At 42.0% G+C, this 17,368-nt stretch overlaps 1 protein-coding gene across 1 annotated transcript in view; it reads right to left on the reverse strand.

Moving 5' to 3' along the window:
- The window catches only part of DLAT (dihydrolipoamide S-acetyltransferase), a 30,004-nt gene extending 14,400 nt beyond the window's left edge, over positions 1 to 15,604 (reverse strand). Inside the window, exons 1-7 of the mRNA XM_077780555.1 lie at positions 15,221 to 15,604; positions 14,656 to 14,757; positions 14,224 to 14,348; positions 13,688 to 13,841; positions 10,725 to 10,851; positions 8,107 to 8,294; positions 6,444 to 6,597 (exon numbers count right to left, since the gene is read on the reverse strand). Coding sequence (XP_077636681.1) covers positions 6,444 to 6,597; positions 8,107 to 8,294; positions 10,725 to 10,851; positions 13,688 to 13,841; positions 14,224 to 14,348; positions 14,656 to 14,757; positions 15,221 to 15,505 — 1,135 coding nt within the window. The 5' untranslated portion in view covers positions 15,506 to 15,604. The remainder of the gene's footprint in view (positions 1 to 6,443; positions 6,598 to 8,106; positions 8,295 to 10,724; positions 10,852 to 13,687; positions 13,842 to 14,223; positions 14,349 to 14,655; positions 14,758 to 15,220) is intronic.
- Positions 15,605 to 17,368: the final 1,764 nt, after the last annotated feature.

The raw sequence follows: 17,368 nt of genomic DNA on the forward strand, positions 1-17,368 counted from the left end.
TTTAAAAAAGACAGAACCCATAACTTCCCCTTACCACCAAGGCTGATCTGGACACAACAGCCCCTCAAGAGGAGACCTGCAGAATCACCTGCCTTAGGTTGGGGTTCAGCCACCCGCAAGAAATTCCCATTCAAATCTTTTAAATGCTTTTGCCCATCTCCCTACGAAGGCACGACAGGCAGCATAAAGCAGTATGGTTTGAAGGGAAGAACACCAGTCTAGGAGGAAAAATGCAGGGTTGTGTCAGATATAAATTAGATGACTAGAGTCACTTACTCTGCTGGGTTTTTTGGCACGTCTGTAGGACAGAGGTTATCATGCCCGCCCCTGCTCAAAGGAATGTGTGAGCTCTAAGGATAAAATGGGATAGTAATGTAAAAGTGCTTTGTCTCAAAGAAATAGGAAGCATATATGAGGAACTGGGAGACACATCAAACTTGGAACATTAGAGTTTAGGCTTTGAAACAGTTTCTCTGGACACCTGGGTGGTTCATTCAGTTACGTGTCCAATTCCTGATACCGGCTCAGGTCATGATCTCACGGTTTTTGAGTCTGAGCCCTGCATCAGGCTCTGTGCTGACAGCATGGAGCCTACTTGGGACTCTTTCTCCCTCCGCTCCTCCCCTGCGCATGTACATGTTTTCTCTCTCAAAACCAATAAAAATAAACTTAAAATAAAAAAAAGTTTCTCCCCAATGATTACACTGTAGTCCCATTTGCTGAATCATCTGTCCCTCCAAGAAGGGGAGGGGGGCTAGAGGTTGAGTGCAACAGTTCACGGCCAAGGATGCCTTCTTTCTGAAATCTCTATAAAATACTCTTAACAACAAGATTCGGAGTTTCTGGGGTGGTGAACACATCAATGTGCTGGAGGGTGGTCCTTCCAGTGAGGGCACACAAGCTCTGCACCCACGTCCCCTACAAACCATTCCTCGTCCTATGCATCTCTTTCACTGACTGCTCTGCGCATCCTTGACCATAAACCAGTAATGGTAAGCACAGTGCTTTCCTGAGTTCTGGGAGTCATTCTAGTGAATTTCCATACCTGAAGTGGGAGTGTTGGGAAGTCCTGACTTACAAGCAGTGTGTCCGAAGTATGGTGGTCCCCAGGACCTCCAACTGGCATCGGAAGTGAGGCTGTCTTGTGGGACTGAGCCCTCAAGCCCGGGGGGCATGATGCTAACTCTGGATACTTAAGTGTCAGAATAGGACTCAAGTTTTAGATACCCAAGTGGTGGCAGAGAATTGATTATTGGTGTGGAAAAAAAGCATATCTTTGGTGACAGAGAAGTGTCAGAAAACCCCACGCTATCACCGATCATCTCAGCTCACTTATTCCAGACCATTCCTTCCTACCGCAAAATTTCTTGTCTCACCAAGACCCCCACTCCACTGACCTGACTGCTCTCATCATCTACCATGCCCCTATCATCTTTACTTTCTCACCCAGCTTCCACTGGGTGGATCACGGCTATAATCACCCCCTGGTCAAACTCTAAAATATCTGCCTGCTCAAGGGAAACAAAAGCAAAAATGAACTACTAGGGCCTCATCAAGATAAAAAGCTTCTGCACAGCGAAGGAAACAAAACTAAAAGGCAGCCTACAGAATAGGAGAAGACATCTGCAAATGACACATCTGATAAAGGGTTAGTATCCAAAATCTATAAAGATCTTATGAAGCTCAACACTCAAAAAATAAATAATCCAGTTAAGAAATGGGCAGAAGAGGGGAGACTGAATGGCGCAGTCGGTTAAGTGTCCAACTCTTGGTTTTGGATCCAGTCATGATCTCACAGTTTGTGGGCTCAAGCCCCTCACTGGGCTCTGCACTGGCAGTGCAGAGCCTACTTGGGATCCTCTCTCTCTCTTTCAAAATAAAAACAAATTAAAAGAAAAGTGCAGAAGACATGCACAGACATTTTCCCAAAGAAGACATCCAGATGGCCAACAGACATGATGTTCAACATCGCTCACCATTAAGAAAACACAAATCGAAATCACAATGAGCTACCACCTCACACCTGTCAGAACGGCTAAAATTAACACAAGAAACAACAGGTGTTGACAAGGATGTGAAGAAAGGGGAACCCTCTTACATTGTTAGTGGGAATGCAAACTGGTGCAGCCACTCTGGAGAACAGTATGGAGGTTCTTGAAAAAGTTAAAAACAGAACCACCCTATGATTGAGCAATTGTATTTACCCAAAGGACACAAAAACACTGATTCGAAGAGGCACATGCCCTCCGATGTTTATAGCAGCGCTATCGACAATAGTCAGAGTCTAAATGTCCATCGACTGATGAAGATGTAGTGTACAATGAATATCAGCTATCAAAAAAAATGAAATCTTGCCATTTGCCACGATGTGGATGGAGCTAGATTATATTTTGCTAAGCAGAACAAGTCAGTCAGAGAAAGACAAATACCATATGATTTCATTCATATGTGGAATTTAAGAAACAAAACAGATGAACACAGAGGAACGGAAAAAAAAGAGGGAAGCAGACCATAAGAGACTCTTAACTACAGACACTAACCTGAAGGTTGATGGAGGGAGGTGGGCGTGGGGTGGGCTAAATGGATGAGGGGTATTAAGGAGGGTACTTGTTAAGATGAGTACTGGGTGTTATATGTGAGTGATGAATCACTAAAATCTACACCTGAAACTAGCTTTACCTGTATATGTAAACTAGCCAGAATTCAAATAAAATTTAAATAAAAACTTGAAAAAAAAAAAAGGTCTGCCTTCTCAGTGCCAGCATCAGAGGAGCTTAATGCTGTTGGGGACAAAAAAAGCACACATTTAGGTGACTGATTATACTCTACATTCAGAACCAAAACCTGAAATAGACATACAAACTGCCCAGAAACTAAATTATGTTTCCTCTGAGTTCACTTTCCCCATCTGAGAATACTACCTCACAAATTCTCTAACCTCAAACCTTTCCATACTCAGTCTCCAGCCGATGCCTTCACTTCACACTTTCTTGACCCAACAGTAGCAATCAGAGTTATTCTCCTCAACCTCCACCATCAAGCTTATAAATCCACCCCATACCCTCCTCTCCTATAAAAATAAGACAAAATGTCCTTAATTCCTATCAAAAGCCAATCCTTTCCTTCTTGTATTTCCAAAGCCTCTGTTGCTTGCCAAACTATTCTGCCCTTTCTTCACCATCTATTTACCCCTTTCTACTAGACAACTAGTTCTCACCAAGGCAATTTTGCCCATCCCAGGAACACGTGGCAATGTTTGAAGTTGCTTTCAGTTGTTACAAGTGGGTGATGCTTCTATGATGCAGTGGGCAGAAGTCTAGGATGTTACTGAGCATCCTGCAATGCACAAGACAAACCAGAAACTATCTGGTCAAAAACGTCAACAGCGCCACAGCTCAGAAACTCCGTACTAGACCTTTTCTACTATCATTCACTCTCAAAAGCCCTCTCTTAAGCTCATATCCTCCTCCTAAGCTACAGCTCTATTTCTATGCCTTCCTTCATAGTGAAGCTTCTTGAATGAGTTGTCCACAATGCTATCTCCACTTCTCCATCCATATTCTACTTTTCAGCTTACTCAGACTGGCTTCCGCCACACCTTTCTTTTGAAATAACTGCTGTCAAGTCCCCATGTACCATCCTCGATAAGTTCTGTTGATTCCGTCAAAAATGTATTTTGAAACTGTCCATTTCTTTCCATTTCCATTCTCACCATGCTGGTCTAAGTCACCACTGTCAGCTCCAGCAACAGCACCTTAACAGGGACCTCGGCTTTCACTTAACCCATCTGCACCAAGCAGCTAAAATGACCTTTTAAAAATACTTCCCTATTGGGGTGCCTGGGTGGCTCAGTCGGTTGAGTGCCCAATTCTTGATTTCAGCTCAGGACATGATCCTGGGGTTGTGGGATCGAGCCCCGTGTCAGGCTCTGCACTGAGCATGGAATCTACTTAGGATTCTTTCTCTTTCTCCCTCTGCCCTTCTCCGCTGCTCCACTCTCTCTGTAAAATTAAAATACACACACATACACAAAACAAAAAAAAAACCCTGTCCTTATTTTAATCCTTTAGTGGCTTTCTACTAGGCTTTAATAAAATTAAATTCTACATGACCTGTAAAGTCCTTCTTGTTCTTGCCCCTGTATTTCTTTCCAACCTCACCTCCTGCCACTAAACCCTCTGCTCACTATGCTCCATGAACACTGGCCGCCTCTATGTTCCACAAACATGCCAAGCTCTCTCCCATTTCGACATGTACTACTGGTCTCTCTGTCCCCAGTTCTTCACATGGCTGGCTCACAGCTGACTCCTCATCTTTCAGGTTGCATCAAATGTCACCTCATCAGAAAGATCTTCCTCAACCACCATGTCTAAAAGCAGTTATGACTGCACATATATTCACCCTGTCACTCAACAGTGTATCACTTGGTTTCTTTCTTTCTTGGCATTCACTTTATATAATAATAACACATTATTTTCATTTTTACAGCTAATACTTCTATATGCTGCCTATGTGCAGATACTCTTTGTTAACTTAGTTAATCCTCAAAACCCATAAGGCATTATTTTTTTAATTTTTAAATGTTATTTTAAATTTATTTCTGAGAAAGAGAGAGACAGCATGAGCAGGGGAGGGTCAGAGAGAGAGGGAAGTACAGAATCTGAAACAGGCTCCAGGTTCTGAACTAGCTGTCAGCAGAGCCTGATGAGGCCATGAGAACCGTGAGATCATGACATGAGCTAAAGTCAGACGCCCAACCGACTGAGCCACCCAGGTGCCCCAGTAAGGCATTATTTTTATACAAAAAAGAAGAAACAGACACAAAAGGTCATATAGCTAAGCATACAGCAGAGCCGGGATTTGAACCTGAGCATTCCAGCTCTGGAGCCCATACTCCTAACGACTAAGCTGAGTTAGGAGTATTCCCTTTCTGCTCATTTAACTCTTTATTGTTGGTAATACAGGCATCTAAAACTGAAACCTCGTCTGTCTTATGAACAAGCGTTAGATGCACAGACAACACTTGATGAATATTTGTTTAAATACTGGTAAATGAATCACCTAACTCTAATTGCTTGATAAGAACACAGGATTTCCCCACTCACATCTTGTGTACGGCAGCCAGGCAGCCACTGTTGCTAAGTTATCTCATAAATGGTCTTTCTTCACTTGTCTAAATTCTTCAGATATAATTATTAACTCAGGCCTTCCTCCCCTTAAAATCTATTCCAACTTACATTGCTAATTCTAGTCACAAATAACATTAAAAAATGGCGTTATGTCAGTGAAACAACATGAAGATGGAAAAAACATCTTCAAATATTACAAGAATCCTCTGAGGTCCAATAAATTTACAACATTCTATTCTTATTCTTTGGGGACCGGCTTGCGTTCTAACCATGAAACAAAAGCCAGCAGACAGAGGATAACCAGCGCTGTGTGCCCACAGCCGGACAACTGGGGAAATAACCAGGATCTAGACTCAAATTGCAACTTTACTACTTAATACAAGGGAGATCCTTTAAGAATATCTTCTTACCCAAAAAAATGGTGAATGGGAATTTTATTTCAAGAAAAGTCGTACTAAATGTGGTAATTCAATGACTAGCATATAGTAGTAGCCATCAAACCAGGCTTTGGGATTAATAATTTCTTCTTTGTTCAAGTAAGTCCACTAATTACCTTACATCTAATTTTAGCTCAAAAATATTTATTTAAATGCCAGGCAATAATATTAAATATGAACAGGACTAACATTTGTTGAGGACTTATTATATTCTAGATATTAACATTCTATTATGTTAAGCCCTTTGCCTGTTCTAACGAACACATTATTTCAGTTTTACAGATGGAAAAGCAGATGGTTTAAGTAATTCATCTATAGACATACACAAGTAATTCATCTAAAGCCACAGTGCACAGAAGATAATAGAGCCAAGAGTTAACCCCAGATGGTCTGATTCAAGACCCCACACTCTTATCACTAAGGTATACTTTCTCTTTGGGGAGAGAAAGATCTGAGTGAGACATTTCCCTTTGCCCTTAAGGAGTTATTAGTTCAGTTTTTTATGAATTGTATTCTTCGGTCATTTCAAATCACCCCAGGTTTAGGTTTTGTTCACTAGCAGAGACTTCTCAATACAAGGTCAAGTCATAAACCTCAACTTTGTTGCATAAGCACATTATACTTTCACCAACAATTGAAGTAGTTTCCAAGAACTGAGAAAGAAAAAGGCTACCTATGCTAGATAGGTAGATCCTAACTGGACTAACACAGCACAAGGACCCCTATCTGTGGTGGCAACAAAGGAGATTATTTCACTGTCTCATCCTTCTCCCCACTGTTCCAGATAAGATGGCTGTACATACTTGTACCTGCTGTCTTAAGAAGGAAACTCAACCAAGTTTTATCTTTACAACCAGACAGAGAAAGACTTACTTACCTTTCACCTGTGTAAGGTCAATCCCCTTCTCCGCTGCCAATTTCTTTGCAAGAGGACTAACGAACAACCTTCCCTTTGGTCCAGCAGGAGTAGCTGGGCGGGGGGCTGAAGGTGTGGGGGCTACAGGCTGGGGAGTTGGGGGAACAGGAGCCACCTTTTGAAAAAAGTTATACATTGTTAATTCACCACTGCAAAGGCCGGTGTGAAAGATCAGGAGTTTACATTTTATTAAGAAGTCAGGCTATATTAATTGAACCACTTTTATCTTTCTCTCAAAGATGATAATACTCTTTCTTCCCTGCTTAACCAATATAACATAAGAATATAAAAAGTAATAACACTTTATGTCAAAGATAACAGAACCAAGTTATCTTCACAATAACATGGAGAGGCAGGAATTTTAATACTGTTATCCAGTATGTAATATCTTTAAAGACTTTCTTCACTTTAATCTCTTGCTGCTTCTTATTCTCATTTTCTTACATCACCAACATGGTTTTTGTTTTCAGTTAACGTCGTTTCAAAGTAATGAATTATGCTGGAAGGCTCCATGCTGAAAGTACCTTAAGAAATAAACCAGCACTACTACTTGCCAGCTCCCCACAAAACGCAGGGCAGTCAGAAATCAAGATTCCTCTGACAGAAATGTGTACATAATCTAAACTTACATGATTCTAGCATCTAGAGAACGCTGGTGATAGTGTTATCTATGCCTGGAGTTCATACAAGTACAGTACAGATATATAGTATATACTGTAGAGTATACAGAAACAAGACTAAATTTTTTGCAAAACAAGCCATGTTATGTCAAGGTTCTAATATACTGTAAACTTGACCCATTATCATAAGCAAATACCAAGAGTACTGACAGTAACATAGTATAATTGACCCTCCAACAATAAGAGTCTGAACAATATACACAGGCCCACATGCACATAGATTTTTATGGTACGGGACTGTAAATGTGTTTTCTCTCGTTTATGATTTTAATAACATCTTATTTCTCTAGTGTACTTTAAGAATATAGCATATAATACATACAATACTCTAAATATGTGCTAATGGACTGTCTACATTGTTGGTTAAGGCTTCCGGTCAATAGGAGGCTTAGTAGTTAAATCTGGGTGGAATCCAAAGTTACAAATGGATTTGCAAGTGCTCAGAGTTAGTGTCCCTGGCCCTGTGTTGCTCATGAGTCAATCATATATAACAAATTCTACAGAAATTGGGAAATGAATTATTAACTTCCATATACATATCTATACCTAAAGCAAAAAAAAGAACGTCATCTCAACTTTGTTCTCAGCAGGACTCATGACAGTAGGAAAAAAAATAAACCACATGGGTCAAACAACTAACATTAGGAGAGTGGTGCAGTGCCACATACCTGTAGGTCTCCACAAATGCTAACTATGTCCTTCTTTTTTGTTTTCCTTTTTCAGATTTTTTTAAGTAACCTCTACATCCAACATGGGGCTCAGACCCACAACCCCAAGATCAAGAGTCACACGTTCCTCCAACTGAGCCAGCCAGGCGCCCCTAACTATCTCCTTCTTTATTTGTAGAGTCTTAGAGTGGGAAGGAACCCAGGATATTATCCAATTTAATCCCTTAACTTAGAGATCAACAGGTAATGTGTCCTCAATTCTAGAAGCATACATACCGGGGGTGGGGTAGATGGTGGTGCTTGTGGTTTTAAATCAGTTACTTCAGTTGGCCTATAGTCAGCAAATGCTGGTATATCTTCCTCTTTTTCTACAATGATACAGAGTGGGGTTCCTAGAGGGACATCTCTTGTGCCTTCAGGGATCAGGATTTTTGCCAGGTAACCCTCTTCCTGTACTTCAAAACCTTAAATAGAAAGAAAAACCATTATGGAACTTCAGGGACTCCACTATCCCACCAAACTCAAAGCACAGTTTTAAGTAAAAAAGCTCTTCTCTTTCAAGCTAGCTATCCAACTTTTGGTGAGTTACCAACTTCTCTGTGTCACACAGCTTCTTTACTTACAAAATGGGGTTAACAATAATATCTACCTCACAGAGATGTTATAAGAATTAATATTTGTCGGGGGCGCATGGGTGGCTCAGTCGGTTAAGTGTCCAACTTTGGCTCAGGTCATGATCTCACGGTTCGTGGGTTCAAGCCCCGCGTCGGGCTCTGTGCTGACAGCTAGCTCAGAGCCTGGAGCCTGTTTCGGATTCTGTGTCTCCCTCTCTCTGACCCTTCCCTGCTCACGCTGTCTTTCTCTCTCTCTCTCTCTCTCAGAAATAAAACATTTGAATAAAAAAAAAGAATATTTATCAAGTAACTAGAAACAGCACCTGGTACAAAGTAAATACTAAATAAATAGTTGTTAAATACAACTATGAGAGATTACAGACAGAAGTTAATTCTGAACATTTTTTTATTTTAATTTTTTTAATGTTTACTTATTTTTGAGAGGGGTGAGGGAAGAGGCAGAGAGAGATGGAGACACAGAATCTGAAGCAGGCTCCAGACTCCAAGCTGTCAGCACTGAGTCTGACATGGGGCTTGAGGCCACAAACAGTGAGATCATGACCTGGGCCAAAGTCAGACGCTTAACCAACTGAGCCACCCAGGCGCCCCAATTCTGAACATTTTCTTAAAAACATCTCTAAGGGAAGCCCCTATGCAGACCCACGTGACCCCAAGATGGCTAAAAATCAGAACCACATGGATGTTAAATTAAGGGAACTACTAGTTTTGACAGTGATGTGAGATTATGCCCCTAAAAGCATCTTTGGAGTTTTTCAAAGAAATTATATTGGGTATTCAACTAAATATTTCAATGTGAAGAAATATAGTAAATATGGTATTACCAGGGTTTCTATGGTTTTATTCAGCTACTGCTCTTAGAAAGAACTCAAATGTGAAGTATTTCAAAAGTAAAGCTACAGGGGCGCCTAGGTGGCTCAGTCGGTTAAGGGTCCCACTTCGGCTCAGGTCATGATCTCACGGGTCGGTTTGTGAGTTTGAGCCTCGCGTCGGGCTCTGTGCTGACAGCTAGCTCAGAGCCTGGAGCCTGTTTCAGAGTCTGTGTCTCCCTCTCTCTTTGACCCTCCCCTGCTCATGCTGTCTCTCTCTCTCAGAAATAAAACATTTTTAAAAAATTAAAAAAATATATATTTTTGAGAAGCCATCACAAAGAATAATTTTTGCCTTGCAGATCTGGGCTTTCTATTGTCTTGTACCTCTCTCTCTGATGAACACATCTTTGATGAATCTTTCCCTTCTCCAGTTGAGCATTAATGTTCAATAAAAGAGATTTAAGAAAAAAAAAAAAAAAGGACTCCAGGGTCACAATAAAGTGTAAAGAGTTTGACCAAGGTAATACATCTCTAGTGACTAGAGCCTCTAGGATACTATGTCCATAGCAATACTGGTATGCAAGTCAAAATGCAAAGCAGATCTATTGTTACTAAGATGCCTTGTTTATTTCTTTTTAACAAACAGAATCCTTTCTTCTAATAAGATCTTCTGGGAAGAACACAATATGCAAAAAGATAAAAAGCAGTTGCCCTGGTGGAAGTTGGGGGAAGGGGCAGAGCACAGCAGAGTCCTGTTCAGGACGTCTCCTTGCCCCAAGGTGTCTTCGAGGACTCATGGGGTTTGAAGAACACAGTCTAAAATCCACCACTGCAGAGGACGTCCAGAATCTCCCCTGCATCTTTGAGGACTGGACAAGAAAGAAGTAGATTTATCTGCTAATATTTGTAATTATTATCACAAATATACAATTGTCTAGCTGGGTTTTGTTCTGAGCATAACAATGAATCAGAAAGGGAATATATGGAAATGTGACATGATACCTGAACAGGTATATATACACTCTGTCAGTCATTCTCAAACTATGAACCCAAGCCAAACCCTGGTTTCAGCTTTTCCTCACAGTCATCTTAAATCCTTTGGTATTTTCCTGCCTTAGGAGTAATTTTCTCATGTTTCTTTTTTCCCTTGCCCAGTTTAGAGACTGGTGGTTCTGATATGACTTCTTAGTAACATAATATGGTTGAGAAGCAAACTCTAACCTAAAAATAATCTCTAAGTTGACATATCCTTGATTCACTTAGAGTGTGGTGTGGAACTGACAAATCCCACTACGTACACTTCTGTTACGACATATCCTGTTCCAGGAAATGAATCCCCCAAATTAAAATTTTTCATGTTATCACTCACTCATTATAGGATAGGACGGCAATCCTCTTCCCTCATTGGAAAACTCAGTGCCTCAACCATTAAGAGCTGAAGAAATCTCACCTATAGTGGCCTTGTCAGTCTCTATCTCTGCCAATAAATCTCCTTCACTTAGCTTCTCACCCACTTTTTTTTCCCATCTCTGAACTGTGCCCATGGTCATGGTGGGAGAGAGGGCAGGAAGAACCACCTGCAGAAATAAACACATATTATTGCTTAATACAAGGAAGATTTGGACACAATGGTACTTGGGCAAGTTTCCATCGTTTCATGGAATGGTAGTGACTGACTCTGATGATCCAAATTCCCGTCTGTCTAATGCTCCATAACAGCAAAACTTCAACGTCTCAATGTCCCACCAGTTGAATCATCCTTCAAATCTCAAGCTTTACATTCTCACTGATACTTTGACCCCTCCTCTTCCACCCAAGTTAAAAGCAATGGGTAGACGTGAAAGATTTCTTCCTAGATAGTCAAAATTAATTCAATTACATATCTAAACACAGAATACCTTTCCTTCTTTTTTATCACTTAGGTTAACCTAGAATTTTTCGTTTTCACAGAATGATCTTGGTCTAGACTATTTCATTAAAATTTTGTTTTTAAAATATGAGCATATATGCTTTCACTCAGAGGAAACTGCATTTTCTCCCAAACTTCCCAGATACCCTAGGAAGATAAAAAAAAAAAAAAAGAATATTTTTTATAAAAAATTATATGCCAACCAACTGGACAACTAAGAAGAAATGGACAAATTACTAGAAACATATAACTTTCCAAAGATGAATCGAGAAGAAATAGAAAATTTGAGTAGACCAATCACTAGCAATGAAACTGAACCAAAACACTCCTAACAAACAAATGTCCACAGACGGCTTCACAGATGAATTCTACCAAACATTTAAAGAAAAGTAAATACCAAGGCACCTTAGTCGGTTAAGTGTCCAACTCCCGATTTTAGCTCAGGTCATGATCTCACAGTTCATGGGATGGAGCCCCACTTTGGGCTCTGTGCTGACATGTAGAGCCTGCTTGGAATTCTCTTTCTCCCTCCCTCTTGCCCTGCCCCCCGACGTGCACACACATACTCTCACTCTCAAAATAAATAAACTTAAGAAAAATTAAGAAGACCTAATACCTATTCTGCTCAATTATTCCAAAAAATAGAAGAGAAAGAAAAACTTGAAAATTCATTCTACAAGGCCAGCATTACCCTGATACCTAAACCACCAAAAAGAAAGGAAGAAAACTACAGCCAATATCTGATGAATATAGATGCAAAACTCCTTAACAAAATATTAGCAAATTGAATACGACAATATATTAAAAAAAGAAAATCATTCACCATGATCAAGCTTTACTCCAGGGATGCAAGGCTGATTCAATATTTACAAATCAATCAGTGCGACAGACTACATTAATAACAAAAAGGATAAAAACCATATGATCGTTTCAGTAGATGCAGAAAAAGTATATGACAAAGTACAATATCCATTCATGATAAAAACCTTCAACAAAGTAGGTTTAGAGGGAACATACCTTAACTTAATAAAGGCCATATATGACAAACCTACAGCTCATATCATCCTCAATGGTAAAAAACTGAGAGCTTTCTTTCTAAGATCAGGAACAAGACAAAGATGTCCACTCTCACCACTTTCATTGAACACAGTACTATAAGTCCTAGCCGCAAGCAATCAAACAAGAAAAAGAAATAAAAGGCATCCAAATTGGTAAGGAAGAAGTAAGACTTTCACTATTTGCAGGAAAAATAAATAAATAAAAGAACTGTTCCTACAACAGTGACTTCTACCCCAATTATATGTAAACGTCAGACTGGCTGACCTAAATGAAAAAGTGCTTTGCCACTGTATGGCTTGTGTGTCCACTGAATTTGGATGCTTCTCAGTTATCATGGGTTTTGTTTGCTTCTTCTCAACACCAGGATCATGCTGAGAGAAAAATCATTTCAAATGATGCCTCAGGAAGGCATGAAAGAGAGAAAAAACACCCTAATTACAAACTGTTCCTTAAGTGTTTTTTTTTCTGTTCAGAATTTGTCATCTCCACCTACTTCTTAAAAACTTGTGAAGCCAATAATCTCTACATAGTGTCTTAAAGGATAATTAAGACACAACCGTAACACGTGCACACAAAGCCACACACAGAAAATGGAGAAAAATGAAGTGAGTCTTACGTAGCGAGAGACAGTTGCTGAACAGGATGAAATAAATGTGTGAACCAAACACCACACAAAACGTCACCACACAAAACATCACCATGAGTGATAGACCACGGAGAAAAAGATTATGCCCCCAAAAGAAAATGATTCCTATATGGAAATTTCTACAAATAAACTAAGTGAAAAAAGTTTTAGTCTTAACCCTTCAGAAAAAGGCCAGAGGCTTTTTTACTCATTTCCAGTATCCAAAACACAAATATACATGGGATAACCCTAGTATCTAATAAACTGCTTTAGTCTCTTAGAAATGGATTTATTTAACAGAACCAACAGTGATTATGATTTATTCCCTTCAGCTCTTTTGCAATGCTATAATATATGTCTATTCTGCACTCACTCTTTATTGTCAGTTTCCTCATTTATTAATAATACTGGACTACTTGACCCACTCTTAGAATAAAACACCACATGTCAAAGGAAAACATCGGTTGGGGACTTTTATTCAATAGATAACACGTGAGGCCTACTAAACACTCTATTTATGGAAGTACATATAGGTACCAATTATCCTCAAAATCTAATATAATGTTCTTGAACGAACACTGCCAAGCACTATCCTATCTACCACGCGGAGGTTGAGAAAGGTTAAAGCAATGTCCAAGTTCACACACCTGGAAATAAGAACTAGGAGTAAAACTGTCAATTTTCATTTTTAAATCTCCATCTACTTTCAAATGACAAGAGCTAGCTATATTTAACGCCTGTGTCCAGGATGGAATAGCCTCTGATGAAAAATAATAAATAATAAAATTTCCAGAGCAAACACCTGGAGTCTGAGCCTCACCTGCATGTGAGTGGGATACGAGCTACCAGGAGCCTGAGCAGAAGGTGCAGGTGGAGAAGCAGGGGCAGCGGGGGTTGGTGCTGCGGCTGCTTGCGGGGTAGGTGCTGCCGCGGAATCCAATGTGTAATTTTTAAAGGCCTCAATATCCTCAGGTCTAAGGAAGAGAAAGAATGCGTAAATACAGGGAGCTATAAAGCAGATTTAGCTCCTACAAAAGTAGCCTTCAATGCCTTTAACTCCTATTTTCTCAATTCTGGGTTAAAATACTCCAGGGGCACCTGGGTGGCTCAGTCGGTTAAGCAGCCGACTTCGGCTCAGGTCATGATCTCACAGTCCGTGGGTTCGAGCCCCGCGTCGGGCTCTGTGCTGACAGCTCAGAGCCTGGGGCCTGTTTCAGATTCTGTGTCTCCCTCTCACTCTGACCCTCTCCCACTCATACTCTGTCTCTCTGTGTCTCAAAAATAAAATAAACGTTTAAAAAAAAAAAAAACTCCACCAGGCACCTAAGTTCAAAAAACTACCAAGGTACTACTCACTTTTCAACTGTGATACAGATGATTGCTCCAACTGGAACATCTCTGGTACCTTCAGCCACAAGTATCTTTGCCATGTAACACTCCTCCAGGCTCTCAAATCCAACAGTAGCTTTATCAGTTTCCACCTTTTAACACAAACCAGGAGCTTAGGCTCATGCTACCAGCATGAAATTTATTAGACGTGCCTAGAATCACACAGTTCAACAGTCCCGTGAAGGAAAGTCTCTACTATAGATCTGAAAGGAATTATTTAAGAAAACACCTTAGCTAAAAATCAGTCTGGCTACCTGTTGACAACTTATCTAACCAGCCTTCTCTAATATCATGTTGTAAAAACCATCTAAGTTTCTTAAGCAAAAGGGATAAGTATCTAACACTCACTGTAGCTGAGCCAGTGCCTTCGGACTCGTTTCCATATTTTAAACAACTTACCTCTGCAATTAGTTCACCCTCATTGATTTTTTCCCCTTCCTTTTTTTCCCAACGGGCTATGGTGCCTGCCTGCATTGTGGGGGAAAGAGAGGGCAATGGAACCTGAAGGAAAAAAAGGAGAAACACTAAATTTAAAAAAAACGTTCTCTCTCAATCTGGTTTAATTATTTCACTTAATTTTATTTAATGCAAAGAGTGCACAGAGTCTCATCTAACAGCGGGCACTGGGGACAGAGTCCCTGCCACCAGGAGCTCTCCAGTGACAGGGTTCAGCTCCACAAGCCCGTGGGACTGACAGAGCGCCTAACTCAGCAGACACTGCACAAATAGCCTCAGGTTTGGAGCTCTTCTTTCAACGGACTAGCTCAGGAGAGGGAAGCCTGGAACTCTCCTCCTTCAATAGAATAAACAGATCACAGCAAAGCTGGGTACTGGAGAACGAACAAATGATATAGACTAGCAGGCGGGTGGAGGATCACTGAGCACTCAGCGAGAAGATCCCAACGCCAAGAAGTCTTCCCTGAAGGACAAACCGGCTCCCGCCAAGGGCGGGTCTGGGGCTCACCTTCTGATGCGGGGGCAGGCTATACCAGCGGCGGCTAGGCGACCCCAAAAGCTGCAGCACGAGGCGATTCCTCGGTGTGGCCCACGAGCTGGGGCTCCAGCCGCATAGCGCCCGGACCCTGCCGTAGCCCGCGGTCCCACTGCTGCAACGAGCCGGAGCCGGAGCCGGGCCAGCCCGCGGGGTCACGCACGCAGCTCCCGGGTCCTCCCGCAAGGCCGTCCACCGAGCCCCAAATCCTGCCCTCGGGGCCGCATTCCGTGCCCGTCGAGCACAGACGCGCCACATAGTGCCAGCGACCCCCACACCCCAAAACCAACGCCGTCTCCGGAGTGACCTCTCCAAGAGCAGCGCGGCGTTGCCGTCAGCCACACCGCGCAGCCGCACATTGTCGTAAAATGGGCTCTAAAAGGTTGGCAGCACCCCTCCCCAGACCAGAAATGGGTGGAACGTCCGCCTTTCGGCGGTGGTGGAGCCGGTGGCCCACAGCGGGTAGGGCCGGGCCACTACTTTGGAGCCACGGGGGCAGGGGTCTTCCAGCGCAGCCAACGTAGGCGCAAGTTTGGGAGAAATAAGGCGCGGGGAGGAGTAGGAAGGTGGAGGAGTCCTAAGAGAGGCATCTCAGGGTAGGACGGGGCCTAAGCGACGGGAGGGACGCGGCCGCCAGGGAGGGGCCTAAAAAGGCGGCAAGAGCCGGCTACTCGAGGCAGAATGGTCTGAGAGATGGGCTGAGGGGAGTGGCCAAGTTTTGAGAAAAGGGGAGTGGTGAGCCGGAGGACTCGCCCGATGCTGAGGGCCTGAGGCCATGGGGAAGGTCTGGCACCTGGGGCGGGTCCGTGCGTTTTTGTGGCGTGTCCCCCACCCCCTCCCCGGCCCCTGCTGACCCAGCCGCGGTCAGGCTTGCGCCTCGCTGGGTGCAGGCTGCCGGAGGTTACAACGGTTTAATTTCGGGTTTGTAGCATAACCGGAAATTCCAGTGAACGGGTTTTCCAGCCAAACGGTGTGAAGGGCATCCAAGCGGACGATTAATGTCCCCATTCAGACGTGCTGTAGCGGGCCTAGGCGTAGGAAGATACAAGATACAAAACAGATTTGCGTTTCTAACCTACTATAGAATCCCTTTAAGATCGCAAAAAGCTTCATTATGCTTGACTTTTTTTTAAAATTGTTTAATGTTTATTCATTTTTTGAGAGAGAGAGGCAGAGCATGAGCGGGCGAGGGGCAGAGAGATACGGAGACAGAATTAGAAGCAGGTTCCAGGCTCTGAGCTGTCAGAGCTCGGTCTCATGCGCTCTGTGAGATCATGACCTGAAGTGTAGTCCCACGCTCAAGCTTAACCGACTAAGCCACTCAGGTGCCCCTGTTATGCTTGAAATATTTCATACTAAAAGTAAATTATAGGGGCGCCTGGGTGGCTTAGTGGGTTAAGCGTCCGACTTTCGCTTAGGTCATGATCTCGCGGTTCATGGGTTCAAGCCCCGCGTCGGGCTCTGTGCTGACTGCCAGCTCAGAGCCCAGAGCCTGTTTCAGAGTCTGTGTCTCCCTCTCTCTCTGATCCTCCCCTGCTCACGCTGTCTCTCTCTCTCCTAGAAATAAATTAAAAAATATATATATTAAAAAATTTAAAAAAAAGTAAACTATAACCTCATGAGAGCAGGAAGCATGTCTACATTGTTCTTTGATGTATCCCTAGAGTATGGTATCTGGTAAATAGTGGAGGTTGAGTGCATGTGGTTTGAATTAATAAACGAAAAGTTACCTACAACATTTGTTAGGTACACTTCTACTGTATGGTTGTCATCCTGTAATTTAAAAAAAAAAAAAAAGACTCATTTCTGTGCTGTATTTAGATCTCTAAGTCCCCAGCATACAGATGGTCATAGAACACCAAGAACAAGAAATAGGAAAAACCAACATTTGAAAATATGTCAACCTTTGCTAGTAATTAAACATTTGGAAACTTAAGACAGCTAGGAGGTACTATTTCCAACTAAAGTAGGAAACTTTAAAAAGAGAAAAATGAGATGACAGAGAGAGAGATGCAGTTGTTGAGTGGACTGAATGGTTGGTTGGTTTTTTAAATAAAGTTTTGTTATTTTTTGATGTTTGTTTATTTTTGAGAGAGAGAGGGAGAGAGCGCATGGGGGAGG

Source organism: Crocuta crocuta, unplaced genomic scaffold (assembly GCF_008692635.1).
Source record: "Crocuta crocuta isolate KB4526 unplaced genomic scaffold, BGI_CrCroc_1.0 scaffold374, whole genome shotgun sequence".
Taxonomy (NCBI): domain Eukaryota; kingdom Metazoa; phylum Chordata; class Mammalia; order Carnivora; family Hyaenidae; genus Crocuta; species Crocuta crocuta.